This window comes from Podarcis pityusensis (genome assembly GCF_964106645.2).
Source record: "Podarcis pityusensis genome assembly, chromosome: 12".
In the NCBI taxonomy this organism is placed as follows: domain Eukaryota; kingdom Metazoa; phylum Chordata; class Lepidosauria; order Squamata; family Lacertidae; genus Podarcis; species Podarcis pityusensis.
Genome location: NC_138037.1, coordinates 27,202,250 through 27,230,216, shown reverse-complemented (window position 1 = coordinate 27,230,216; position 27,967 = coordinate 27,202,250). Strand labels below are relative to the sequence as shown.

At 39.8% G+C, this 27,967-nt stretch overlaps 1 protein-coding gene across 1 annotated transcript; it reads left to right on the top strand.

Annotated features, from left to right (window-relative positions):
- The first annotated feature begins 24 nt into the window (after window positions 1–24).
- KRIT1 (KRIT1 ankyrin repeat containing) lies at window positions 25–27,510 on the top strand. The gene is made up of 17 exons (XM_080975619.1): window positions 25–98; window positions 2,752–2,868; window positions 5,366–5,525; window positions 6,900–6,992; window positions 8,078–8,207; window positions 8,506–8,749; window positions 9,201–9,316; window positions 10,103–10,246; window positions 11,867–12,023; window positions 12,739–12,846; window positions 13,656–13,812; window positions 14,996–15,147; window positions 15,651–15,817; window positions 16,130–16,217; window positions 23,878–24,084; window positions 24,340–24,456; window positions 26,110–27,510. The coding sequence occupies exons 2-17, from the start codon at window positions 2,767–2,769 to the stop codon at window positions 26,176–26,178; spliced, it is 2,211 nt and encodes a 736-aa protein (XP_080831745.1). The 5' UTR covers window positions 25–98; window positions 2,752–2,766; the 3' UTR covers window positions 26,179–27,510.
- Window positions 27,511–27,967: the final 457 nt, after the last annotated feature.

Below are 27,967 nucleotides of genomic sequence, written 5' to 3'. Positions count from 1 at the left end.
CTCTCTGCCTCAGATTCGTCCGCTCTCCGGGGAATCTTGAGAGCCACCGGCTGCGTTCCGTGGTAAAGGACCCCTGCTGCACCGGGGCCAGGTTGCAGGTGAGGGACTGCCTGTGGGAATGCTCTCCTCCGGGAGAAACAAAATGCGTCTTGCAGATAGGAAAGCGGTCCGCCCAGGATGAAAAGCTGGACTGGACCCTTCGTCCTGAAAGTCAGGAAGTCTTAATTTTTATTATTGTTGTTCTTTTCTTAGGTTGAGCTATTTATTCAAATATGGGAACCCACACCCGCAGCAGCCTTAAAGTGGTACCGCTGAAACAAAGCTGATCTACTTGGGAGTCTAAAGGACAGGAAATTAGGGTTTATTGGGCAGTTTTAACAGATTGGGAGATTTATTGCACTATAAGTTTTTGTGGGTTAGAGCTATTGTCTGTGGAAGCTTATGGCGCAACAAATCTTTTAATGTACCACAATACCCATTTATTTATTTTGCTGCAGCAGTTTAACAGGGGTGGGGTGTCGGTCTGCAAATCTTTTACCATTGGAGTCTGATGAATGCAATAATGTCATTCACAAACATGCACAGGTTGGTGGCACTTACTCAGCCGTTACCAGTCTGTCCAACCCATAACTAAGGAAGTTAAATGGTTCTTGACAATGCATGGCTTCCATTGGCATCAGAATTATTATTATTTTGGGAACTTTTTAATGTTTGATGTTTTACTGTGTTTTTATATGTTCTGTAAGCTGCCCAGAGTAGCTGGGGAAACCCAGCCATATGGGGTGCAGTATAAATAATAAAATTATTATCTATTATTATTATTATTATTCCAAAGTAATGATTCTGAACATGGGACCAGGACTGGCATTATTTCACAGAGCAATTCTGAGTATCAGACATACATTGTATTCACTATTAAGGTGATAAAAGGATGAGATTTGATTATATTTTAGCGCATTCTTACCAATGGAGTGACATGAAATCATGGAATGGTAATTATCCCAGAATAATTAACATATAAGGGTATGGCCAGATGTGTATGTATGTGGGAATCTGGGTTGAACCTTTGCATTTGTTTTTCTCAGGGCCGGTCCTACCATTAGGCAGAACAAGGTGACTGCCTTAGGTGGCAGGTGCTGGGACATAAGTGGGTGGGCACTCCTTTAGCTGTTTTCCCTTAGCCATTCCACATTCCCTTCTGTTGGAGGACAGAGCTGTGCATGTTGCACTGGCTATTCTAGCCTTCCTAAACTAGCCTGCTACTAAGTGCTGTAGAAGATGCTATCCATGTTGAAGTAACAATCAACTGGCAGTTCAGTCTGCTTCTGTATATGGAACAGGAAGGGGGCAGCATCTTGTCCTTTGCCCATGAGCACAGAATGTCATCGGCCAACCCCAAACAATACATTTTCAATGCTGCCTCTCCCATAAGATCCCTGCTCCTATTCCTGCAATAGGATTCATTTTGCTGACTTTCCCAGTCCTTAATCCTCCTTTATTACTAATCTCATAAAGACCCAGAAGGTGAATTAGGGATATGTTTGGATTATCTATGGCAGCTGCTTGGTTTTGCCAAGTGGCTAGTGGTGACTGTGCCCAAAGTTTCTCTGTTTAGGATTAATGCTCAGTTTAAATGGGCTGTGGATTGAACTGTTTGTCACCATACAATCTTTACAAATTTCACACTTATAATGTTGATGAAAAAATACCTGATGCTGTTTGACCTGCAGTTTTTGATTATAAGTTTTCACATGAAGTCCTCATGAAATTTAAGGTAGTTTCTCAGTTTAAAGAGAAAGGTGAAGGCAGATTTAGAAATTAAGGTGTAGATACAGTTTTGCACTTGGACTGACAGTGTTTATTGTTGATACGAGAAATGCTACATCCTGTATATAAAAATGTTTACATTTACCACTTTAGTTAGTCTCAAGATCTCAACAGTCTCAATTTAGATCCTGTTACCAAACACACGTTACATGAAAGTCATTTGTTTGGATTTCAATGAAATTTTAAGTTCCATGGCATGATCCCAATTTAAAATCTGCAAAAACAATAAATTCACACAGTGCAGCAGAGTGTTTTGTGCCCCTGGCCTTCTAACAGACAGCCAGTGTTATGAGCTTTGATAGCATACTACTTACTTGAAGTTGTGGGATGTTTGAATCCAAGCTCTTCCTGCCCCCTATATCCTGACAGAGAAAGAGGTCTGGGTTCAGTCCCTTCTCCCCGCACCCCAGCTGACTGACACTGTCAAAACTGAGAGCTATGTAATCTCTCAAGCTATGTGCACCCAGATCCCAATCAGTCATTGCAAACTACAAACCTTCAAAGCTGAATACAGATCTAGCCTCAGAAACCACACACAGAGGTTGTTGTTGCATGTGTAGTTCCTGATCAGCAGGCCTGTGCTTGTACTGTCCTTGCTGTTTTAGTGAAGATGTTTTTAGTGTCACAATGTTTGCCATTTCTTTGTAAGCTACTTAAAATTATGCTTATTGTTTCTATTTCTACAAAGATATTTAAGCAGTGGCTTCATTATAAATTATTTTGAATTTTCAGGACAGTCCTCAAAATGCTCAAAGCAAAATGAAGATTTCCTTTCTTTATTCAGGGAGGATAGAGAGGGAGAGAAAGAAAATTACTAGCATACTTTGAATTGGGGACAACATCTGTGGCGGTTGTTTCCTTTAAAAAAAAACTTGTTTTCTCAGATAAAATCTTTGGTTTCTGATTATTTTCTCACTAAAATAGATATATTAACAAACCATGGGCAACCCAGAGGTAATAACTGAAGCATATGTAGCTGTAATCCGTCCAAAGAACGCTGCAAGCCTGAATTCTCGTGAATATCGTGCTAAATCATATGAGGTAAAATCATTATTATTTGTTAGGAAGTGTTGAAAATGCATTAAATGGGAGGGTTTTTTATTGTAGGAAATTGTTGTTGTTAAAATTTGTATACTGCTCTTCATCCAAGGATTACAGGGTGGCTCACAACATAAAAATAAAAACACAAAATACATAATTGAAACAAAACACTAACCCTTCTCCCATGAATACATTTAAAACAACGTATAAATTAAGGTGTAGCATCAGTGAGAATAACATCCTAGTCCTAGGTACAGACAGAAACTCAGGAAGTAATCTGACGTTAGTGATTGAATTTCCTATAGCAACGTATCCTCTGCGTAAGAAAATAGTTCCTCATAGCCCCATTTCATCATTTCACTTTTGCCTTTTAATGCCATCATATGATAGGTGCAGGGTGATTCTGTCACCATGTAAGTTGCTATTAAATATTTCTCAATTGTTACAATAACCACAATGTACAGCTACAATGTACAGTATGTACAATGTACATACTGCTGCTTAATATCTCAGAGATACTGCTCAGAATATTGTGGGGAAGTGATGCAGTTACAAAACACCCTAACAGAAGGATGTGTAGTAATATTGCTTAAATTCTATTTTGTTGTTATGTGTTAAGCAAGCTAGCAAAATTGTTACCAATAAAAGATTATCACAGAGCAAATTATGTGGCATTCACACAGTCAACATTCATGTTATGCTCAACAGAGTTATAGTTAACTGAGTTTGTTGATCCAGGCAACATAACAAACCACAGTTAACCAACCACAAAAGCAAAAGCTTGCAAACATCTCTGCTCCAGCTGCATAATAATAATAATAATAATAATAATAATAATAATTTATTATTTGTACCCTGCCCATCTGGCTGGGTTTCCCCAGCCACTCTGGGCGGCTTCCATAGAAACAAAAAATACAGTAAAATATCACAGATTAAAAGCTTCCCTGAACAGGGCTGCCTTAAGATGCCTTCTAAATGTCAGGTAGTTATTTATCGCTTTGACATCTGATGGGAGGGCGTTCCACAGGGCGGGCGCCACTACCGAGAAGGCCCTCTGCCTGGTTCCCTGTAGCTTTGCTTCTCGCAATGAGGGAACCGCCAGAAGGCCCTCGGCGCTGGACCTCAGCGTCCGGGCAGAATGATGGGGGTGGAGACGCTCCTTCAGGTATACTGGGCCGAGGCCGTTTAGGGCTTTAAAGGTCAACACCAATTGTGTCGGAAACGTACTGGGAGCCAATGTAGGTCTTTCAAGACCGGTGTTATGTGGTCTTGGCGGCCGCCCCCAGTCACCAGTCTAGCTGCCGCATTCTGGATTAATTGTAGTTTCCGGGTCACCTTCAAAGGTAGCCCCACGTAGAGTGCGTTGCAGTAGTCCAAGCGGGAGATAACTAGAGCATGCACCACTCTGGCGAGACAGTCCGCGGGCAGGTAGGGTCTCAGCCTGCGTACCAGGTGGAGTTGGTAGACAGCTGCCCTGGATACAGAATTGACCCATAGAAGGGGAGAGGGGGAAGCACACAAGGTGAAAGCTTGCCGCAGCACATTTAAGATAATCAACTAGTCTAGAGTAAATGTCTTGAAATATGCAGAGCAAATTTCCTTTCTCCCAGTTCTCTTTCAACATTAAGAAGGTATGGGCTTATTTTACAGAATAATTTCATTAAATTCCTCATATTTTGAATTTTCACCAGTCTCTCTTAATGCTTTATTTATTAAATAGCCATTCAATGAATGCAATAGCATGTTAATTGTGATTGTGAACATTTTCATTTTGTACAGAGGGATTTTGAAATTCAAAAGCTTAAGCAAATACATGAATTTGCATCAGAATAAGTAATGACTTAATAATACAAAAAACAAAATTATGTTATTGAAATGCATGTGGTCAAAGAATAATGAAATAATACTGTATTTCCAAAATAAAGGTAAAGGTAAAGGGACCCCTGACCATTTGGTCCAGTCATAGCCAACTCTGGAGTTGCGGCACTCATCTCGCTTTATTGGCGTACAGCCAATATGGCCAGTATGACATGTGGCCAGTATGACTAAGCCGCTTCTGGCGAACCAGAGCAGCGCACAGAAATGCCGTTTACCTTCCCGCCGGAGCGGTACCTATTTATCCCTTTTTATTTCCAAAATAGCAGCAGGTAATTCTGTGGTACATCCATAAAGGATCTTGTTTGGAGACACAATTTAAATATTGTACAGATTTTTTTTAAGCTTCCTGATATTTCTTTTTATTCAGGAAATTCAATGCAGAAATGGACCTTACAGTATTTTGAATACAAAAAAAAATTGCATCATGAGCCTAAACATTTTTTTTTACCATTATCTACATCTCATACCAACATGACATTGCCTAAAAAGTAAAGCTTGCACATTGGTATATCTCATTCTAAGTATATGAGTGCAAGGGCAGCCTCTGTTTAGACAGTGCTATTATTCTTTCAAAATACAGATCTTTGTATTAACTAATGTTTACCTTGATATTCATCAGATTTTGTTGCTTGAAGTTCCCATCGAAGGACACAAGAAAAAAAGAAGAAAAATGTTGTTGGAAACTAAAATTCAAGGAGGCGGTGATATATCCCAAAAGATCTTGGATTATATACTAGAAACCACCAAACCAATTTCACCGGGAAATCAAGGTATTAAAGGTAAGGATGGCTGTTTCTGCTTGATAACCAATGACAGTCAGTACAGCTAAAACAACAATCTTCATTATTCTCCATAATGCTTGTCATAATATGAAGATTTTTACTTATTTTTCGAAGTTAAGAAAGTTCTTATCCGGCTAAAGGAGAGGTTCTGAAAGAAGAGCTCTGGTAGTAGAAAAGCCTGCTCCTTGTCTATGCCAATCAATTCTTAGAAAGAAGAGAAAGTTGGAGCAAGCACTTATTTGAAGTCTCCCCAGTATGGGGAGACAGGTACAGAAAAGGGTGCTTACTCGGTCAACTGGAGCCTAGGTCATTTAAAAATTAAAATCAGTACTTTGTACTGTGCCTTGAAACTAACTGGGTGTCACTGCAGTTGTTATATTCCAGGTGTAATGAGCACCCTCCAGTTCCCTCCTATTAGAGCTTATCCACACTTACCTTTGACCAACTCTTTCCAGGCAGAGATCCACACTTTAATGCTTGCTCCATGTCTGAGTGTGGTTCCCCTTGCCTCAAAACCTACTATTTTAAAGCTGAATTGGAGCAAATGTCAGTTTGGGTTTTCCACAGATTGATGCTTGCTGCAATTCAGCTTTAAAGAGTGGGTTTTTGCAAGGCAAATTCTGAAGCAAAAAAACACACCAGGGTGCTCAAACATGGAGCTTTAAATCACACCTGGAAAGAGCAGAGGAAAACTTAAATGGGTGGCTGCACTAATTGAAGCTTCCAAGCCATCTTCAAAGGCAGCCCCATATAGAGTGTGCTATTGTAGCCTAACAGTTAACAAAGGGTTAAATCCAATGTTAGTTGTACTCATAATGCACCTATGGGGATAGAATTCAATGTATCACTCAGTGGAATATGTGTGCAGGAAACTAAGTCACCTCAAGCAGTGGGACTTTCCCTCCCTCCCTCTCCTCCCACCAGCCAGCCTTCTATACCTGTTCTGGGGTTTTCTCCAACCCTCCAGAGCCAATTTAAGGACCATGAGGGGGAGAGTAAGTCCCATGCATGCAACAGTTCAGTTGAATCCTGCCCATTAAAATGAATGAGCATGGCTAACGTAGGTCCATTTAATTTCAATGAGTCTTACACTGAGTATAATTTAGTTGGATACAGCCCACTGCATGGATCACAGTCGCCTGGCTATTATGCCAGCAGTGACAGGTCTTGATTGATAACAGCCCAAACTAGTGAACGTTAATCTTGGTCACAGCAACAGCTTGAGAATTCAGGAGAATTGCCAGGGCTGATAGTACCCCAGAATCTCCAATCCAGAAGAGTGGGACCAGTGCGTGTTATCAAGAAAGACAGATGAGAAACAGGAGGATAATTTCAACCATTTAATTATTAAAGGATTATTATTGTATACAGGAAAACGAGTTCTGTTAATGAAGACTTTCCCTCTTGATGGCGAGAAGACAGGCAAGGATGCATCCCTTTTTGTTGTACCAACAGTAGTCAAAGGTAAAAATTAAAATGTTAACATTAAAGCTGCACATAATTAGCAAATGTTAATATCTTTTTCTTTAAAATGTACATGAATCGCACAATCCTACGATTTCACACCATCCAGTTCCACTCAGGGCTACACTTGAATGCTTTTAAGAAATGGAACTTCTTTTACAAAATGAAAGGGGGAAAACATTTTATTTATGAGGATGAGAGAGGATAATCAGTTGAGGAGCGGGAAAGGGAGAGAAAGGATTGTGGCAAGCTGCATCAGGCACTGGTGTTTGTCAGGCCTCAGAGTTGGGTTGCTTACTGCTGATTAAATCACAAATTATATTCAGTCTGTGCCCATCAGTACCATCCTATGCATGTATTCACAGATGCAAGCCTCATTGAATTCAGTGGGGATTACTCTCAGGTTAGTGGGAATAGAATTGAGGCCGTAATGCTCTCGGAACATCATTTTCAACAAGGTTACACTGCAACCTACATTGGGAGAAAATTGCATTTTTCCAGAAACAAAATACCGTATTTTTCGTTCTATAGGACACACTTTTCCCCCTCCAAAAGTGAAGGGGAAATGTGTGTGTGTCCTATGGAGCGAATGCAGGCTTTCGCTGAAGCCTGGAGAGCGAGAGGGGTCGGTGTGCACCGACCCCTCTCGCTCTCCAGGCTTCAGGAAGCTATCTCTGGGCTTTGGGCAGATATCCGCAAGCCCTGGGAGCCTGGCGGGAGTTCCCACTGGGCTCCCAAGGCTTGCGGATAGCAGCCTGCATCCTGAAGCCCAGGGAGCGCTGCGCAGCGCACCCCAGGCTTCGGGCAGATATCCGCAAGCCTTGGGAGCCCGGCAAGATATTTCTTTATCCCCGCCCCCCCCCCAAAAAAACTAGGTGCGCCCTATGGTCCGGTGCGCCCTATAGAGCGAAAAATACGGTAATGTACTTTGTTGAATGTAATAATGAGATGCAGCCTTGGGAATTTAATTTGTGGGACATAGGAATATAAGATCAAAATGTAATGTTATCAGGCCAAAATTGCGTAATAGAATAAATGAGATTTGTTCAGCCTTTTTGTTTTAAAAAGTATCTTCTCCTTTGTAGATAATACAAAATATGCCTACAGTCCTGGATGTCCAGTTTTCTACTGCTTACAAGACATCATGAGGGTCTGCAGTGAATCCAGTACTCACTTTGCTACAGTAACAGCTAGAATGTTAATTTACTTGGATAAGTAAGACATTTTTAACAGAACTCCTTGAGTCTATAAAAAGAAAATGACGCTAAATAATTAAATATTTTAAAATATTCTTAACACTTTACATACCATAATATTTCAAGACAGATCATGTTTTACTTTTTTTAAAAAAAGTTGCAGGTCCTAAGCACTTGTTCTTAAGTGTTTGTATCAGTGTATCTCTCTAAAGGCTTACTTACTATGGGTATGTGTTTACGTTATGCTGTACTAATTATTTACTAATCTTCAATAAAAGCAACAATGCTAAAACATTTTTGCCCACTGTGTTCTGCAGGTGGTTAGAAGAACGGCATTCACAATCCCATTCAATCCCCGCTTTATTCAGACCATCTCCCTTGGAGCGGATTAAAACAAATGTCACAAACCCTGCATACGCTGTTGAATCTGGGCAGACAGAGAGCTCACTTCATATGGGATACACAGCATTGGAAATCAAGAGTAAAATGCTGGCACTTGAGAAGGCAGACATGTGCATCTACAACCCTTTATTTGGCTCAGATCTTCAGTATACCAATAGGGTAAGAGGAGATCATTATTAATTTACCATATATACTCGAGTATAAGCCATCCCGAATATAAGCCAAGGCACCTAATTTTAGCACAAAAAACTGGGAAAACTTATTGACTTGTGTATAAGCCGGTTCACCACACCACAAACCTGGTGGTGGCAGCAGCGGAGGAGGAAGAACAAGCAGCCCGAAAGGGCTCCTTTCGGGCCGCTTGTCCCTCTGCCGCCACCTCTGCGCCTGCCCTTGCGAGAGGCAGGCGGCAGCAGCTGGACCAGCGGCGAGAAAGGGCTCCTTTCGGGCTGCTCATCCCTCCACCGCCACCCACCTCACTCGAGTATAAAAAATGTGCTGAAAAAGTCAGCTTATACTCAAGTATATATGGTAAGAGTGTTAGATTTTTAATGTTCATTAGGGTGTACTTTGAGCCTTTTTCTTCTTCTTCATTATATGGTATTTCCAGGTCGACAAAGTGGTTATAAATCCATACTTTGGACTTGGAGCCCCAGACTATTCAAAAATACAGATTCCAAAACGTGAAAAGTGGCAACGCAGCATGAGCAGTGTCATGGAAGACAAGTACCGTGTTATTTTTATTCATTTCTTTATAAAAGAATTGTCCCCTGAAGCCCAAACCCTTTTTTATTTATTTAAAAACTGTATAGGCATTATTGCTTCCAGAGTGGATGATGGCAATCCTAAATATGTTTACTCATAAGTAAATCCCATTATGTTCAGTAGAGTATACTCCTTCGTAAGTTTGCATGAGTTCTTTTTTTTAGTAATAATTTTTATTAAGCTTTCCATTTTACATTTCAAAATAAAACATTTTACAAACTTTAAAATATCCAGTGACTTTTTATAATAAACTGCAGTAAGTCCATCTGGCCCTGGTGCTTTCCCCATTTTCATTTGGTTTTTTGCCATTTGCAGTTCCAATACTGAGGTGGGTGCATTCAGAATTTGCCAATTTTTCTTAGATACTCAGGGTATGTAACCGTCACTTAAAGTAAGTTTGCATAAGTTCTGTAATGATCTCAGGTCCCTTGCTGGAGAGGGTAGTGGCAACGACCACAGTCGAAGCTAAGAGCAGCCTTTTAACTTCCCCTCAAAGTGTGTTGGCTCTTAAAAGTGAAATATCCAGTCGGTGTCCTAAGACTGTAAAGTAGAAATAGGTTTGAAATGCAGCCCCACCCCCACCCCGCATTGCATTAGTGGGAGGAAAACCAACTCCTTAACTGTCTCGTGCCTTTTCTCTTCAGATCAAAGCAACAGGATGCTTTTGATGAAGCAGTAACATGACTGAAATATCTGAAAGATAACGTGACTGAAATATCATATCTTAATTCCCTCCCCACCCCACAGGGAACGTCAGTGGGTTGATGATTTCCCTCTTCATCGCAGTGCTTGTGAAGGAGATTCTGAGTTATTGAGTCAACTTCTCAATGAAAACTTTTCAGTCAACCAGCTGGACAGTGATCATTGGGCACCCATCCATTATGCATGCTGGTGAGCAGAGTACTCTTGCATTGAAGTCCAAAACAGGGAATTGTTCATAATTAAAACCATCTGTTTGTGTCTTCGTGCTTATGTGTGTGTCTGTGTGTTCAAGCTTTTGTCATGCTCAAACATAGCTGAGAAATAGAATGCAGCTATGTGGGTGAAGGGTGTGGCTCCGCAGCTGAGGATTTGCTCACTTCTCAGTGTCTCTGAGCTTTGGAGGGCAAAGTAAACCATCCGTAGTGTAGCACAGACTTGGGAAAGGGCAAAATGTGAAGCTCACTGTAGATGCTAGGATCATAGGACCCCCATTGAAATGAATTGCAGTTATTTTTTTCACATTTAACTGAATGGCTGCCATTTACCACATGTAGATTAATCAGGCTGAACTTGAGGAAACTTTATGGTTGGGAACAAAGCCACTCTCCATTTCCTGTAGTGGAAGGCCTAGATTCCACTGAAACTCATGGAAAAGCGTAGTTTGATGTATCACTGTCCCTCAGAAGTCTTCCCTGCATGCACATAGACTGCCCCCATCAAAAAGATGGACATTTTGCTAATTTCTAATAATTATTGCACATTAGTTGCCTGGCTTACATGTAATGTTAAGCCAAACCATGGTTTAGCATGAACGAGTGAAGGCTGAGACTGTCAAATTCTTCCCCCAGGCCTGCCACTGTTGCACTACCCACAGCTTAGCTATTGTTTGGCTTGGTATTATGTCCGAACCCAGGGTTGTGGTTTGTCTCTCCTAGATGAACTGCAGGCAGAACACACCTTGGTTATAACTTGTGGTTTATTAGGAGCAGGAGAAACCACAAGTCCAGATTCAGACATAAGCTAAACCATACTTTAGCTGCAGATTCAGATATATGCCAAACCATAACTTAGTTGCAAGTAGTGCTACAACAGCAAGACCAGGGAAGAAGCAAAGTGGCACTGTTTCTTCTTCTGAGCACCCATGTTTGTTCATTTGTGCTAAGCTATGGCTTTTGGCTTAGTATTAGGTGCAAATTGGGTCAGTGTGAAAGTGGGTTCTGGCAGCTCAAAGGTAACCCAGACTTTGTAGTAACTTTGCAAATGCTGTAGAAACTGGCAATCCAGTTAAGTGGCTAGGGCCAGCTTTAATGAAAAGCACCACTGCTGTAAGAGAGGCTTTCTGCAAAAAAATGTACTTAGCAGTTGCTAATTTAAAAATGTATGTAAAATATTTTTTGGGGAAACCCTCATATATTCTTAGATTATTTGAAAAAAATGAATTGAATTACTTATTTTAGAATAGTAACTTCTCCCAGAACTAAGTGAATTTCATTAAATTGCAATACTAATTATTTTTGTGGGGCATGAATTCATTCCAGAATGGTGGTAGTGTTTCAGACACTTAGACTGAACTAAAATAATTAACAAGTAAGTGCGGTTTCTTACATGTGTCTTTGGAACCATTTCATAGACCATATGTTTAGGGAAGCTTTTAATGTTTGATGTATCATAGTATTTTAATATTCTTTTGGAAGCCGCCCAGAGTGGCTGGGGAAACCCAGCCAGATGGGCGGGGTATAAATAATAAATTATTATTATTATTATTATTATATGCAAGCTTACCTTTATTTGCATTTGTTCTCTCTGTAGGTATGGTAAAGTTGAAGCTACTCGAATGTTGTTAGAGAAAGGAAAATGCAATCCAAACTTGCTCAATGGACAGCTCAGCTCGCCTCTTCACTTTGCTGCTGGGGGTGGGCATGCCGAAATTGTACAGATTCTCCTAAACCATCCAGAAATTGATAGAGTAAGATGTATTTGTAATTTCAATCATGGTTTCTTATACAATTAAATTCTGCTTTTGAACAGTGGCTCATACTTCCATTTGCAAAAGAATAAAAACAATTAAGATGTTTCTTGAAGTCAGTCCAAGGAATGACAGTATTGTGGAGCAGGAAACACAAGAGTAAATACTTCAGAGAAGTAATTCCTATTGCAAAGAAGTAATTCCTATCATTGCAGTTTGCGCTAGGAAGAATTGGCACCGTGGTCAGCACTTTGAACAGTACCCTGAAAATGTTTAAGACAAGTGGTGCTCTCTAATTCAGAGCATTGAACACCCCACAGAACACTGCATCTGGAAGTGCTTTTAAACCGTAATTTCCTAATCATAGGCATGATTCTGTTATTTGGTGGTAGGATTGGAAAACACAGTTCAGAAGTGGAGTCATGCCAACTGATAAGTGAAGGGTACTTTCCAAGAAGGGGGTGGTGGATGTTGCAGCCTTTACTTGAGGGGCTGTAGCTTAATAGTGGAGCACACGATTTGCATGCAAAAGGTCCCAGGGTTTTTGAAAGCCTTTGAAAGAAAGGTTTGTGTCTGAAACATTGGATGGCCCCTGCCAGTCATTGTGTAAGCAGTGCTGAGCCAGGTGGACCAGTGGCCTAACACAGCATAAGACAGGTTGCTATGTTGCATTCAGAAAGCTGTGTTTTAAATCTCGTATTGTTTCTGTTTGTAGCACATCACTGATCAACAAGGAAGAACCCCACTGAATGTCTGTGAAGAGAACAAACAAAATGAGTGGGCAAAAACAGCCAACTTGCTGAAAGAGGCCGCAAACAAACAAGTATGCAATGACCTTTCAGATTTTAGAAAAGGTCCTTAAAAGCAAAAGGAAGTGTTTACTGGTTATTGTATTTGTTTGTTTGTATATATATATATATCTCAAAAGGAAGCATTAATCCAGGAGCAGTCGGTGTGGTGGGGCAGTGCCATAGATAGACGCATTGCTGATAGATGCATTGCTGCTCTTTACCATGATGGGGCAGGACAGTGGTGAGGTTGAGGCTGTATGGGTATAGTGGCAGGGGCAAGCTTTGCTGGTGAGTCTGTGCTGCCCCGACCTCATTGCCAGCCTGCACAGCACAATCCCTCTGCAACCTACATTTATCTCATGTGTAGTGACATGGTGTTATGGCAAGCCCATAAACATAAGATGCTGCTGAGTAGAATTTATTATTTCCATTTTAATCTAATTTGTTAACACCACAGACCTTCTCAAATATTTTCTTCCCAGAGTTATTTTAATGGACTTTCTATAATCAATAAATTCTTGCGCAGCAGAACAACTTGCAATAGTGCAAGTCTCGAAATTCCAGTTCAGCATGCCATTTGAATGAGCTCCCATATGTCATCTGTGCTGGAATGGGCCTCGGAAGCAGAGCTTGACACAGAAGATCTCTGACCCTTCTCCCGAGCTTGTACCTGGAGAAGTGGATCACCCTTGACCATGTGTCTCATTTCAGGGATGCTTAGACACTAATATTGCCCCTTTTTCCACTGAAGGGGGGCAAGGTACTGGCACCCACAAATTTTGGCTTGCTACCAGGACCAGGCAAGGTTTCAGTATTTGCTGTTTTCATTTATGTCCTCTAGTATGAGAAGGTACGAATTTATCGAATGGATGGGTCTTACCGCTCTGTGGAGTTGAAACATGGAAACAACACCACTGTGCAACAGATAATGGAAGGAATGCGTCTTTCTCAAGAGACACAACAGTATTTCACTATTTGGATCTGTTCTGAAAATCTTAGTAAGTAATTGGTATCTTGATGACATCTCGTGTGGGGTGGATGGGGAAGAACAGTCTTTCAGGCAAAAAAACAGGGGCACTTCCAGGCCTAATTTGGCCCATGCGCCGGAGGTTGTCCATCCTCTCTCCCTAGCAGCCTCCCTCCTCCTTTGGAACAGGTTCTGAAGAAAGCAGTCTTTCACGTGACTTGCTCCCAAGCCTTTAAGAGCTTCAAAGTTTACGAACAGAACTTTAAATTGGATCCAGAAACTCAAGTGGGAGCCTGTGCAGCTGACAAAGCAGTGGCATAATATGATCAAAACTTCCAGTCATAGTTAATAATCTTGCAGCCCAACTTTTGGACCAGCTGTGGTTTCAAAACTACTTTTAAAGACAGATCCAAGTATAATGCATTATAATAGTTTAAATAGTTCACCTGAACACCAGTAGCAAACTATGCCTCTAGCTACGATTGTAGCTGGTATATTAGCTGAAGCTAACAAAAGGACTGAGCTCTTAGTGTTTCTGCCTTTTCTGACAAAAAGCTGACTTTTGCACTTTTTGTTAAGTGCATCCATTTTTCTAGGACACTGGTAACTGGTGTAGACCACATTGTATTTGCATGGTTGGCAGAGACTTGTTGTTTTATGTGCTTCATAAATACAGTGGAACCTCGGGTTGTGAACGTGATCTGTGCAGGAGGCACGTTCGCAACCCGCAGCGCTGTGTCTGCGCATGCGCGGGTCGTGATTTGGCGCTTCTGCGCATGTGCAAAGCACCAAAACCCGGAAGTAACCCATTCCGGTACTTCCGGGTTCGGCACAGTGTGCAACCCGAAACCGCGTAACCTGAAGCATCTGTAACCCAAGGTACCACTGTAACAAGAGACATCCCAAAGCAATACAATACAATAAAGACACATGTGGAGCAATCACATGTATAAAAATGTGTGTGCATGCCATTCAAGTTCAATACAGATATCAGCTGCAGGGGGGAATCCATGTAAGATTGTTGAAAGAACTTCAACAGTTGCCAAAGGACAATAGGAAATATGTAACATTGCTATTTATGACATTTTGCTTTTATAATCCTGCCTTCTTTCAAAACATACTCGGTACTGTACAGCATTCACACATACTTGATACGCACACTGAGACATTGTCTTGTTTGCATTTATTTAAATTAAAGAGCTTTTGTTGTATAGATCTCCAGCTGAAACCGTATCATAAGCCTCTGCAGCACGTTCGCGACTGGACGGAAATACTCACTGAACTGACAAACCTGGATCCTCAAAGGGAGACCCCACAGCTTTTCCTGAGGAGGGATGTAAGACTTCCTTTAGAGCTGGAAAAAAAGGTTGGCATTTTATGTTCTGCTATATCAAATTCAGGTTCAACGCCTGAATCTCTAGACAGAGTCCAGTATAATGATTTCACTTAGTTTGTTCTTCTCAATTCTCCAGATAATACAGCTTGGCCAAGGGAAGCTCTTCATATTTTGCTGGACTACAACTCCCATCATCCCCAACTGCTGACCATGCTGGCTGGGAGTGATGGGAGTTGTAGTCTCAACAGCATCTGAAGGCCATTTATGATAAATAGAGTGACTGGGGAAACCCAGCCAGATGGGCGGGGTATAATTGTTGTTGTTGTTAAGTGGGCAGCTAGATCTGAGCTGTGATGTAGCGTTTTTAATGTTCAAGCTTTTAAACATTATTTTAAATTTATTTTGTTTTAAATAACCAACTTGAACTTAAAATTTAAATAACTACAATAATTGCTTTGCTACTGAGCAAACCAAATAAGAACTAATGGTGTTTTCATTTTTAATATAGACACATTTTATTTTCTATGCTATAGATTGAGGATCCACTGGCTATTCTTATCCTATTTGATGAGGCCAGGTACAATTTATTAAAGGGTTTCTATACGTCACCTGATGCCAAGCTGATAACACTTGCAAGTCTGCTGCTGCAAATAGTCTATGGAAATTATGAAAGTAAAAAGCACAAGCAAGGCTTCCTAAAGTGAGTGGATTTTAAAATATTGATATGCTTTTTGTTTTAAAATGAAGATATTCAAATAAGAGAGTCTAAAAGACTACTTCATGATTGGAGATGTTGGCTGATTCTGGGCTCCCTCGCTTCTACATAGATAACCAATACAGTTAAAGGTGACTTAACCAATCACCTGAGCAGCAAGATGGATCATCAGAATGCTATAATGTGCATTATAGCCTATTTGCATGCATGAACTGTTGATAAAAGGGCAAACAGATTTTGTTTTTTATCTGTTCAATATTATAAAAGTGGTTAAACGTGTTTGGTTTTTATTTACAGTGAAGAAAACTTAAAATCTATAGTGCCAATCACCAAATTAAAAAGCAAGGCACCTCACTGGACAAATCGAATACTTCATGAATACAAGGTACGATATTGAGCAACATGTCAGAAAACCTGAAAGCACTCCGATCGTAAATTTTAATGTTGTTAATTTCTTTTTATATTGTAAACTGCTACAGGTTACGTTGTGTGATTTTAGATGAAAGTTTTCCTTTTATTCTCTGTCGTCCATTGTAAAGGCCTTTGGCTATATACAGTAAAATTGACTCTCACCATTAATAATTTAAAATGTCCTTTATTTTCTGGAAATGTTAGGGCAACAAAAATAAAATGCCAACCAAGAGGTCTAACGGCTAATTTTTGAGTCATTGCTATCGGTGACCAGCTTTGTGTGCCACATTAAACTATTGTTAAAATAAGCTCTGGTGTAATATGAAGCCATTGCTTCCTCTCCACTGGTAATACGCTGCTGGGGAACTGAGATTTGGTTTGGCATAGCACTATGTTTGAACCTGGGCTAAGGGTTTGTTTCTGTCCAAACAAACTAAGGGGTACTGGATTATTTTGGAGAATCAAACCATGAACCCAGGTTTAGCAGAAATGCTAAATGAAATTTAACTTCCTGATCTCCCCCACCCCCACAAAAAAAAATTCTTATTGAAGTCAACAGCATGGTTATGAATTTCTTTCCATCTTGTATGTATTCATATCAGAGTATCCTTAAGCAAAGTATTTCTGCCATTTCTTTTTTTAGCAAGTAAATTTTTATTCAGAATTTGTACAAAAAAAGAAAAAAAAAAAGAAAAAAGAACTAACAAATACAAAAATAAACATTTTAACATAAATTATTCATCCTATTTTCATACTATACAAAAAGGAAACATACAATCATACAAAAAATAATAATATAACCATTAGGCTCTCCTTAGCCTTTGACTTCCCTTCACCCTTTTGGTAAGTATCAAATAAATCTCGGATTGCGTAATTAGTTTATTAAAGTTTATAGTTATTAGCTGATAAAGTTTTTCTAATACCGCCAGTTCCTCCTATATATCCGTTCCAATATAATTCCAAAATTTACTCCAATTTTTTTGAAATTTCTGGTCGTCTTGGTCTCGTATTCTGCCTGTTAATCTATCTAGCTCGGCATAGTTGATCATTTTGACCTGCCAGTCACTTATGTTAGGAATAGTTTCTATTTTCCAGTTTTGTGCCAGCATAATTCTTGCGGCTGTGGTGGCATAGAGAAATATTTTTTTATCTTCATTTTTTATTTCCTTACCCATTATTCCCAGCAAAAAGGCCTCAGGTCTCTTGGGAAAAGTATATTTAAAAACTTTTTTAAGTTCATTATAAATTGCTTCCCAAAAAACCTTCACCTTGTTGCATTGCCACCACATATGGTAGAGGTCTCCCTCCACTTCACCACATTTCCAGCATGTCTTATTTTCTGATCTATAGATTTTAGCCAATTTTGCCGGCGTAAGATACCATCTATAGAGCATTTTCCAAACATTTTCTCTCAAACTCGTACAGGCCGTAAATTTAATATCTCTATTCCACAATTTCAACCACTTTTCAAACTCGATGTTATAACCGAAGTCAATTGCCCATTTAATCATTGCCTCTTTGACTTCCTCGTCTTTTGTATGCCATTCCAGTAATATGTCATATAATTTAGACAATGTTTTGTTTTTGCCTTCTATTATTTCTATATTGAATTTTGATTTCTTGTCCTCGAAGCCCATTTTTCTTTTATCTTGTTTTAACATATCATTCACCTGATGATATTGTAGCCAACCGGTGAATTGATCCTTTATTTCCTCATACGGTTTAAGTTTAAGCCCTTGTTCTGATTTTCTTACCAAATCTTCGTAGGTGGCTGTCTTCCCTTCCATGTTGTTTTTTTTTATTGTTAAGACCTCTACTGGTGAAATCCACCATGGTGTTTTTCTTTCGAGAAGGTTCTTATTTCTTTCCCAGACCTGATATATTGGTCCCCTGAAAATATGGTTTAAGAAGGCCCTGTGGACTTTCACCTTCTCGTACCAGAGATATGCGTGCCACCCATACCGATTATTGAAACCTTCTAAATCTAGTAGGTCTCTGTTCTCCAATTTTATCCAATCTTTTAGCCAAAGTAGGCACGCTGCTTCATAATATAGGCTCAGATCTGGGAGAGCAAAACCTCCTCTTTCCTTTTTATCAGTTAGTATTTTCAGTTTAATCCTTGGTCTTTTCCCCTGCCAGATGAATTTCATCAGGGTTCTCTGCCATTCTTTACATTGTTTTAAACCTTTAATAACTGGAAGAGTTTGAAATAAAAACAACATCCTCGGCAAAACGTTCATTTTAACCACTGCTATCTTCCCTAAAAAGGAGAATTTCATCCTCCCCCATATTTCCAGATCTTTCTTTATTTTTTTCCATGTAACTTCGTAATTATCTTTATATAGGTTTATGTTTTTTGCCGTGATCCACACTCCCAAATATTTCACTTTTTTCACCACCATGATTTCCACTTTTTGTTCTAGATCTTTCGTTTCTTCCTTAGTTAGATTTTTAACCAGCATTTTAGTTTTATTCTTGTTTACCTTAAAACCTGCCACCTCTCCAAATTCCTCAATTTTTTGTAATGCTTCTTTTACACTATCTTGTGGATCTTCCAAAGTCAGAACAATATCGTCGGCAAAGGCTTTAATTTTGAATTCCTTCTTTCCTACTCTAATTCCTTTCACTTCTGTTGCCTCCCTCAGTCTCTTATTAAGTACTTCCAAAATTACAATAAATAATAAGGGGGACAGGGGGCAACCTTGTCTGGTCCCTTTATAAATGTTAAAATATTCTGTTGTATTATTATTTATCACCAGCTTTGCTTTCTGTTCTTTGTATATTGCTTCTATGCCTCTTCTAAATTTTTCGCCAATTCCCATCCTTTCCAAAACCTTCTTTAGGAAGTTCCAGGAAACATTGTCAAATGCCTTTTCGGCGTCTATGAAAACCAGTGCGGCTTTTCTGTCTATTTTCATGTCCAGGTATTCAATAATGTCAATCAAATTCCTTACATTATCCCGTAATTGTCTCCCTGGGAGAAATCCTGTTTGATCACCATGAATTTTATTAATCAAGACCTTCTTTAATCTTTCCGCCATTATGTCTGCAAATAGCTTATAATCATTATTTAATAATGAGATTGGCCTATAGTTCTTTACTTCCATAGTGTCCACCTCTTTTTTAGGGATCAATATAACATAGGCTTCCTTCCAGGTATTAGGTATCTTTCCTTCTCTCAATATATTGTTCATAACCTCTCCCAGCACTGGTGATATTTGGTTAATTAATATTTTATAATATTTGGCCGGAAGGCCGTCCGGTCCCGGCGCCTTCTCAGCTTTCATCTTTTTAATAGCCTTTTTTATCTCTTCCTGTGTTATTTTCTCCTCTAGTGCTGCTCTTTCATCTTCTACAATTTGTTCCAGATGGTGTTTTTGCAGAAATTGATCTATTTCTTGTTCTGTTTCCTCTCCTCTTTTGTACAAATCCTTATAATATCTTTGGAATATTCTTTTTATTTCTTTTGGTTCTTCCATAATCATATCTCCTTCTTTTATTTTACTGATCGTACTCAACTTCTTCCTTTCTCTCAACTGCCACGCTAGATATTTCCCTATCTTATTTGCGGACTCAAAGTTCTTTTGATTCATCCTCTTAATTTTCCACTCTATCTCTTGGTTAATTATTGTAGCAAATTTAGCTTGTAGTATTTTTAAGTTCTGTTTTAAACTTTCTTCACTAGGGTTAACAGTTAATTTTCTTTCATTTTCCATAATCTGTGTTAAAATCTGCTCTTTCTTTTTTTCTTTTTCTTTTCTTAATTGGGTATTTTTCTGAATCAAAAAACCCCTCATGACCGCTTTTCCTGCGTCCCACACCGTCTCTATGGAAGTTTCTCCATTTAAATTCCACCTAAAGTATTCTTCAATTGTTTCTATAGCCTTATTTACTATCCTTTGATCATTAAATAAATATTCATTCATTCTCCATCTGGCTGTTTTAACCTCTCTACCTTTTAACTCCATGGAAACCGCACTATGATCAGATAAAGTTCGGGGCCAAATTTCAGACTTAATTAAATTCTGTACCAATTCCCTCGAGACCCAAATACTGTCTATCCTCCCCCAGCTCTGATTCGGATTTGAAAAAAAAGTGAATTGTTTTACAGTAGGGTTTTTAAACCTCCAGACATCCGTCAATCCCAAATTATTTACCATGTCGAAGAAAGATCGTGGTAGTTTACCTTCTTTCCCATCTTGTCTTTTTGTTAATCTATCCATATTCGGCGTCACCACCCCATTAAAATCTCCCATCAATATCATTTTCTGGTCCATCCATTCCATTAGTATGTTATCTAATTCCAAAAAGAAAGCTGATTTTTTCTCATTCGGGGCGTATATTCCAACCACAACTATTTTTTCTCCATGAAACACCATCTGTACCACCACTATTCTCCCATGTTCATCTTTGTACAGTAATTGCGGGTCATATTTTTCCTTTATATAAATTACTACCCCTCTTTTCTTAACCTTGTCGGAGGTCACAAAGTCCAGTCCCAATCTCTTATTACTTAATACTCTCTTGTGTTTTCCTATAACATGCGTTTCTTGAAGACAAATTAAATCCCAATTCTTTTTCAACAATACATGTGCAATCTGGTTCCTCTTATTTTTATTATTCAAACCGTTTACATTCCAGCTTATTGTTTTTAAAGCCATCTATTAAACTATTCTAGCTAATTTAACTAGATTAAATAGAGACTACTGTTCCTTGCTTTCCTCCTCTTGTTCTTCTCCTTCTCCTGTTAAGCTCTCCTCTTTTTCTTCTTCTTCACTCCCTTCACCCTCCTCGTCTCTCTGTCGTTCCTCCCTTTCCACCTCCCCTTCAACTTTTCCCAGGTCCTTCTCGTATCTCCTCGCAAATTTTTGGAGTTCAATACTGGTGCTTAATTTAAACCTTTTTTCCTTAAAGTAGAATGAAACGCCTTCGGGAAACTCCCATCTATACAATATCCCATTCTTCTTCAATTGGTTTGTTAATTTTTTGTATGGCTCTCTCCTTCGAAGAAATCTCGAAGGAATTTCTCTAAAGATAATAATTGGGCTTCCTCCAATATATAACCTTTTTATGTGGTTCTGTTGCAGTATTTCATTTCTTATTTCCAAAGTGTTGAACATGACAATTACATCACCTGGCAGCTTTTTCTTTCTGGTTCTGTCTAATTTTGGTCTTATTCGAAAAACATTTACTAAATGACAGTTTATCTCCTCCTCGCTCTTATTTAACCAAGTTGCCAGCTCTTTTATCATTTTAGATCTAATATTCTCATTTGGGGTCTCTGGTACACCCCTCAGTTTTAGGTTGGTTTGATTTTGTCTCATTTGCGTCATAGCCATATTGTCCAACAACTCTTCCTGCACTCTTTCTATCTCTTTAACTGCTACTCTAATTCTATCCACCTCCTTCTTACTAGTTTTCGTATCTTTTTGCACCTTTTTCATTGAATCTTCCAAAACCTTAGTTCTTACTGATAAATCTTTAACTTTTCCTGTCAATTCCCCCACCACTCCCTCCAATTTCTTATCCAAAGTGTCCTGTACCTCAAGTAATTTTCTCTCAATATATTGTTCATTATTTTTGAATTCTTTCCTTATTTCGGCCATCAGACTGCTATAGTCTTTAATTTCTTTACTTTCCTTAGCATCCTCTTGCCTCGACGACCTCCTTTCCGCTGGTGTTGCCACGCCTTTTTTTGCACCGTTTGTCATTTTGTAGGCTTGAAAGGTCTTGGGGTCCACCACACTAATGTTATTCAAAAAGGGATGAGGCACAGGATCACCGATAGTCTCTGATGGATTAATAAGTTACCGGGTCTGGCGTTGGGGTATAATAGCAGATATTAGTCATCACACATCAGGCTATACACAAAGTTTTACAATCTTTACCTTTTACAGTCTTTGTCCTCTTAGAGGGTGGTATTATAGAGGTCTGGCGTCACCAAAAATTTTCCTTTACTGGAGACTTGGAGGTTCTTCAGGAAGTGTTCTTTATGCTGGTTTAAATTCTCCTATTTGGCTTTTGGCGCATGTCCCTTTAAATCTCAAATACATGCAGAGGCGTAGTAGATCAAGGACAAGATGAAATGGCGGGTAACAAAGCCAAGTTAAGTCTCGAAATGGCTTCCTCCTCCCTTTTTTATACCCATAGGGAAGTCACTAACATAAAACCAGCATTAAGGTCTGGGGAAGACCCAGGCTTTCTTCCACCCACTTCAAACAAAAAAAGTTGTTGTTAACAATAACGTCCTCAAAAAACCTGTCAGTTAAAGCATCAACCAAGTGCCCCAGAAACCTCCTTTCCTCCTCTCAAACCCGGTAAAGAGTCTCTCAATCAAAAAAAAAGAAAACTCAATATTACCTTGCTTCCAACTCTTTGTACTTTGTACTTTGTAAAATGTACTTTATTACCGAGGATATTCCTTCCCCTCGCTAGCGGTTACTTTCTTGCTCTTTCATTCACGTCTGCCAGCTTTTCGCTTTACTCCTTTATCATTCTTACCGCCAGTAGTGAATTCCTCCTTCTTTTGTCTTTAATTACTTCTCCGCTGGGTACTTCATTCAACATTCCTTTTGCTTTTACTTTGATTGTTTGATTGTTTTCCAATGTTCTCCCTCCTCTGCTTTCATCAAAGCTTTAGAACTATTTCCCAGCTTTTCCTCTGTTGTCGGAGGTCCGCCGCTTTCACTCGGAGCCTGAGGCTTCACAGCATGGAGTCTGATATTTCCCCTTCTCGCTGCGGCTCCAGCCTTGTTAAACGCCGGCAACACAGGCGAGCACACGCAGCCTTGCTGGGTGTTATGGCCAACAGGATATTCCACCTGTGGTTTAGGGGTTCACGGAGCCTTCGTGACCCCTCTAAGACCCCCACGCTGTTCGAGGCTCCTCAGACGAGTTGCCTCGCGCTCCTTCCCGTGGCCGCGGCGTCCCGGAAGTCCCAAGTATTTCTGCCATTTCACCTTGTGCAAAGAATCTGGATCCAAATACATCATCATCATCATTTTTATTCGACCGTCAGTCAGAAAAAAGTACATTTTGTCAATACACAGTTAAAAACATCCAGGAAGATTTTAAAACTTAGCCAACACTAAAATGGGCTAAACAGATAGCCCCATACTGGATCCAAATACAGTGGAACCTCTGGTTACGGACATAATCCGTGGCGTCCGCAGCCCGCAGCGTTTGCATCCTGAAGCGCCGCACCTGCGCAGGCGATTTAGCGCTTCTGGCAGGCGCAAGCGGCGAAACCCGGAAGTAGCCCGTTCCAGTACAGTGGTACCTCAGGTTACATACGCTTCAGGTTACATACACTTCAGGTTACAGACTCCGCTAACCCAAAATTTTTACCTCAGGTTAAGAACTTTGCTTTAGGATGAGAACAGAAATTGTGCTCCAGCAGCGTGGCGGCAGCAGGAGGCCCCATTAGCTAAAGTGGTGCTTCAGGTTAAGAACAGCTTCAGGTTAAGAATGGACCTCCGGAACGAATTAAGTACTTAACCCGAGGTACCACTGTACTTCCAGGTTTCCCGCAGTACGCAACCAAAAAACATGTAACCTGAAGCGTCTGTAACATGAGGTATGACTGTAGAAGTTAAAATCTCAACTTTTGTGGGTATGTCAACTTGTATTTGCAGAATCTCAGTACCAGTGAAGGCGTTAGTAAAGAGATGCATCACCTGCAGCGCATGTTTTTGCAGACCTGCTGGGAGATTCCTACCTATGGGGCTGCTTTTTTCACAGGACAAGTATTCACAAAAGCAAGCTCAAGCAATCATAAAGTCATCAGAGTGTATGTAGGTGTAAATGTCAAAGGATTGCACCTTCTCAATATGGAAACAAAGGTACAGTCTTTGTTTTTCAGTTTTGAGCCTTAACACTATCTGTGAACATAATGCCTAAAATGTGCATATTCCATACAGCATATGTCAATAATATTGTTAATCTATTTAACATAGTAGTATTTCATTTTTTTGTAATTCATAACAGAATATGTCAGACAGTGAGCACATATGTAGCTTACTGAGGAAAGCACTTTTATTTAGTGTCAAATTTATAGATAATGTTGGCTTTTCAGCTTGTTTCCTTTATATTGACAGGCATTGCTCATATCTTTAAGATACGGTTGCTTTATGTGGCAGCTGGGAGATGGAGACAGCTGTTTTCAAATACATAGTCTGGAAAACAAAATGAGCTTTATAGTCCATACCAAGCAGGTAAGCAAACTACTGAATTCACACATTCCTCACCTCCCCACCCCCCAATTTTTTCCCTGGTGCTGTGCATGCCTAACAATTACATTTTAGGACAGATATCAATTGCTGTTAGTTTTGGAGAGGGGACATAGGTGGCGCTGTGGTCTACACCACTTGAGCCTCTTGGGCTTGCCGATCAGAAGGTTGGCAGTTCAAATCCACGCAACGGGGTGAGCTCCCGTTGCTCTGTCTCAGCTTCTGCCAACCTAGCAGCTTGAAAGCATACCAGCACAAGTAGATAAATAGGTACTGCTGTGGCAGGAAGGTAAACGGCATTTCCATGCACTCTGGCACTTGTCACGTTCCTTTGCCAGTAGCGGTTTAGTCATGCTGGTCACAAGACCCAGAAATCTGTCTGTGGACAAACATTTGCTCCCTCAGCCTGAAAAGCAAGATGAGTGCCACACCCCATAGTCACCTTTGACTGGACTTAACTGTCCAGGGGTCCTTTATCTTTACCTAATATTGGAGAATAATACTGTTGATTGGACTAGCATTGGTTTAAAGAAACACAGTAGTTCTGCACAATAGTTTGATTTAGGCAGATGAACAAGTAACACTACTCAGCTGTTAAAAAAATATTCAATGTCTGCCATAGAGGCCTAAAAATCTGTGCTTAGAACTAGTTTACACTCTTTATAGTCCACGGAGCATACATTTTCAACACTAACAAGCAGTTATCTCTATTTGTAAATGTTATTTATCCTTGTCTCACAATATAGCTTGGGCCATCTTCCCGAACCTGGTGCCCTTCAGATGCCATGGGCTACAGCTTCCATCATTCCAGGCCAGCAGGGGAGGATGGCAATTGTAGTCCAAAACATTGAGAGGGCACCAGGTTGGGGAAGGCTGATTTGACTAATATTCTATAAAAGCAGATTTCTGAACCAAAGTTATTCTTTCCACCTGCGCTGTGGACTAAGGTTAAGGTTTTTCATCATATTTAAATGGTTATACTATATTAAATTGAGATGAGATTCTGGTGTCTCCTATAAAAAGGGTAAAGGTCAAAGAGACATGAGTTCTTACACAAATAGTCAAAAGAATTCGCTAGATAGAACAGGGAAGTATCCCAAATTAGAAGGTGCATAGGTTGCACAAGCTGCTTCTGCCCAGTTTTTGGCAATTCCCCACTCCCATGATGTCCTAGGTTCCTTGACCTACATGAGAGGTAATAATAGTAATAATAACTTTCTTATTTATACCCCACCCATCTGGCTGGGTTTTCCCAGCCACTCCCCAGGTTTCTCAAGAGGGTAAGTGGAGGGTGGAGATGCTGATGAGAAAGCCTCCTCATACAAACAGACCTGCTCACAACATTGGATGCAGACCAATAAAAAAAATTACTTCCAGCTCTAAAAAGTAACATAACACATGAAGTTCTGACTGTGCACTGAGCATTTAAGGCTGCAATTCCGAAAACAATCCTTTGAGTTCTTCTCACTGCAGCTCCCATGCCACATCCCAGGAATTTCCCAAATGTTTCCTATCCTCCAGCAGGTTTTTTGGGATGCAGAGAACTGGCGTGGGGAAGAGGGGCAGGGATGGGCTTCCACTCACAAAGTACTAGATAGAATACGTCATATGACCCTGATTTGTTTTTTCTGTTTGCAGGCGGGACTTGTTGTAAAATTGCTGATGAAATTAAGCAGCCAGCTGGTTCCCAGTGAAAGAAGTAACTGAAATAAATGGAGAATGATTATGCAATTAGCTACATTAAGCACATTTTTTTGTTTCTGTAAATAAAAGCCTTGCATGTATATGAATTGTACAGGATGAAATATGCTCTCTATTGGACTTCATACAGGAGTTTATTTGTTTATTTGTAAAATAGAATATATCTGTTATTTTTATAATAATGTTGGGGGGTTTATTTTAAAAACCATAACATGCATCAAGAAAAAATGTGCATATAACCAACAGTAGTTGAAAACACAATAGGATGTAAGGCCCATTGGACACAATAGGACTTACTTCTGAGTAAACTTGCATAGGATTGCACTGTAAGTCTATACAGCTGAACCTTGGTTTTCGAACAGCTTAGTTTTTGAACGTTTTGGCTCCCGAACGCTGCAAACCTGGAAGTGACTGCTCCGGTTTGCGAACTATTTTTGGAAGCTGAACATCCGACGGGGCTTCCATAGCTTCTGATTGGCCGCAGGATCTTCATGCAGCCAATCAGAAGCCACGCTTTGGTTTTTGAACGTTTTGGAATTCGAACGGACTTCCAGAATGGATTCCGTTCAGCTTCCAAGATACTGTATTCTTCTTTAAAATAGGCAATAAATAAGATTTTGCACCTCTGCTACCCAACAGAAGATTGCTTTGCAGGTTTTACTGCATTATTCTGTCATGGCATGTGTGAACTATTGCAGTAGAGCATAATTGGAGGAATGTAGTGAAACTTGCAAAATAACCTTTAGTAGTCAGCCTAGTAACAAGTGGCTATACTGTAATTAAACTCCCCAAAAGTAACAAGATCTCGGGACCTCTAGAGCAGCATTCAATCCAGTGCAAATAGCTGTAGCCAGAAGAGAAAGCCAGCAACTTCCCTAGCCTGATTTAAAAAAAACGCACCAACACAACAAAAAACTTTGCTTTCTTTATTACCCCTTTGTTTAGAACTTAATTTGATTAAAAACAACATCTTATTATATATTTAGAATATTGCATGGAAAGAGTCAGGGGGTTAGATCTAGCTCGGTCAAACAGTCCATCCATTGAACTAAATGGACATGATTAACTCAAGTCCATTTATTTCGGTGTATCTTCTTCATGCCTGGCGTGCTCTGGTCCATGGGGTCACGAAGAGTCGGACACGACTAAACGACTAAACAACAACATCTTCTTTAAGCATAATTTAGTTAGCTGCACCACAGGAAGAACTTTGTTGAATGAAATCTAAAGTGGTGTGTACTTTGTTGCCTTTTTATACTTCTGAAATAATTGTTTTGCTAATTTATTGTTATGTTTATGAAGTACAGTTTTTTAAATAATATATTCTTTGTACAAAGACTTGTGAAAACTAGTGTGTGATTTTTATTTAAAATGAAAAGAAAAAGTCTGTTTGACTATACCATTATTAGTGATAGTAGGCCTGTTCGTTTCCATGCTTTTGTTAGTATTCATCTGGGCAATTTCCTACAAAACTAGCCTTTCATAAGAATCCTTCTGAGCCTGTCATTTTCATTCACGGCATTCCTATTTGTTTCATGCCTGAGTAAAATCTTTGGTTGTAATCCAAACAGAGTGGAGGGGCCATAGTTCTGTGGCACAGAACATACTTTCCATACAGAAGGTCCCAGGTTCAGTCCCTGGCATCTCTAGTTAAAAGGATTGGGTCACAGGTGAAGTGAAGGATCCCTGCGTAAGACCTGGAAAGCCACTGCTAGTCAGTGTCTTTTCTGACAGTACTCTGGAAGATAAATATTCTGACCTCATATAAAGCATCTTCTTTGGTCCCAGTTTTTTT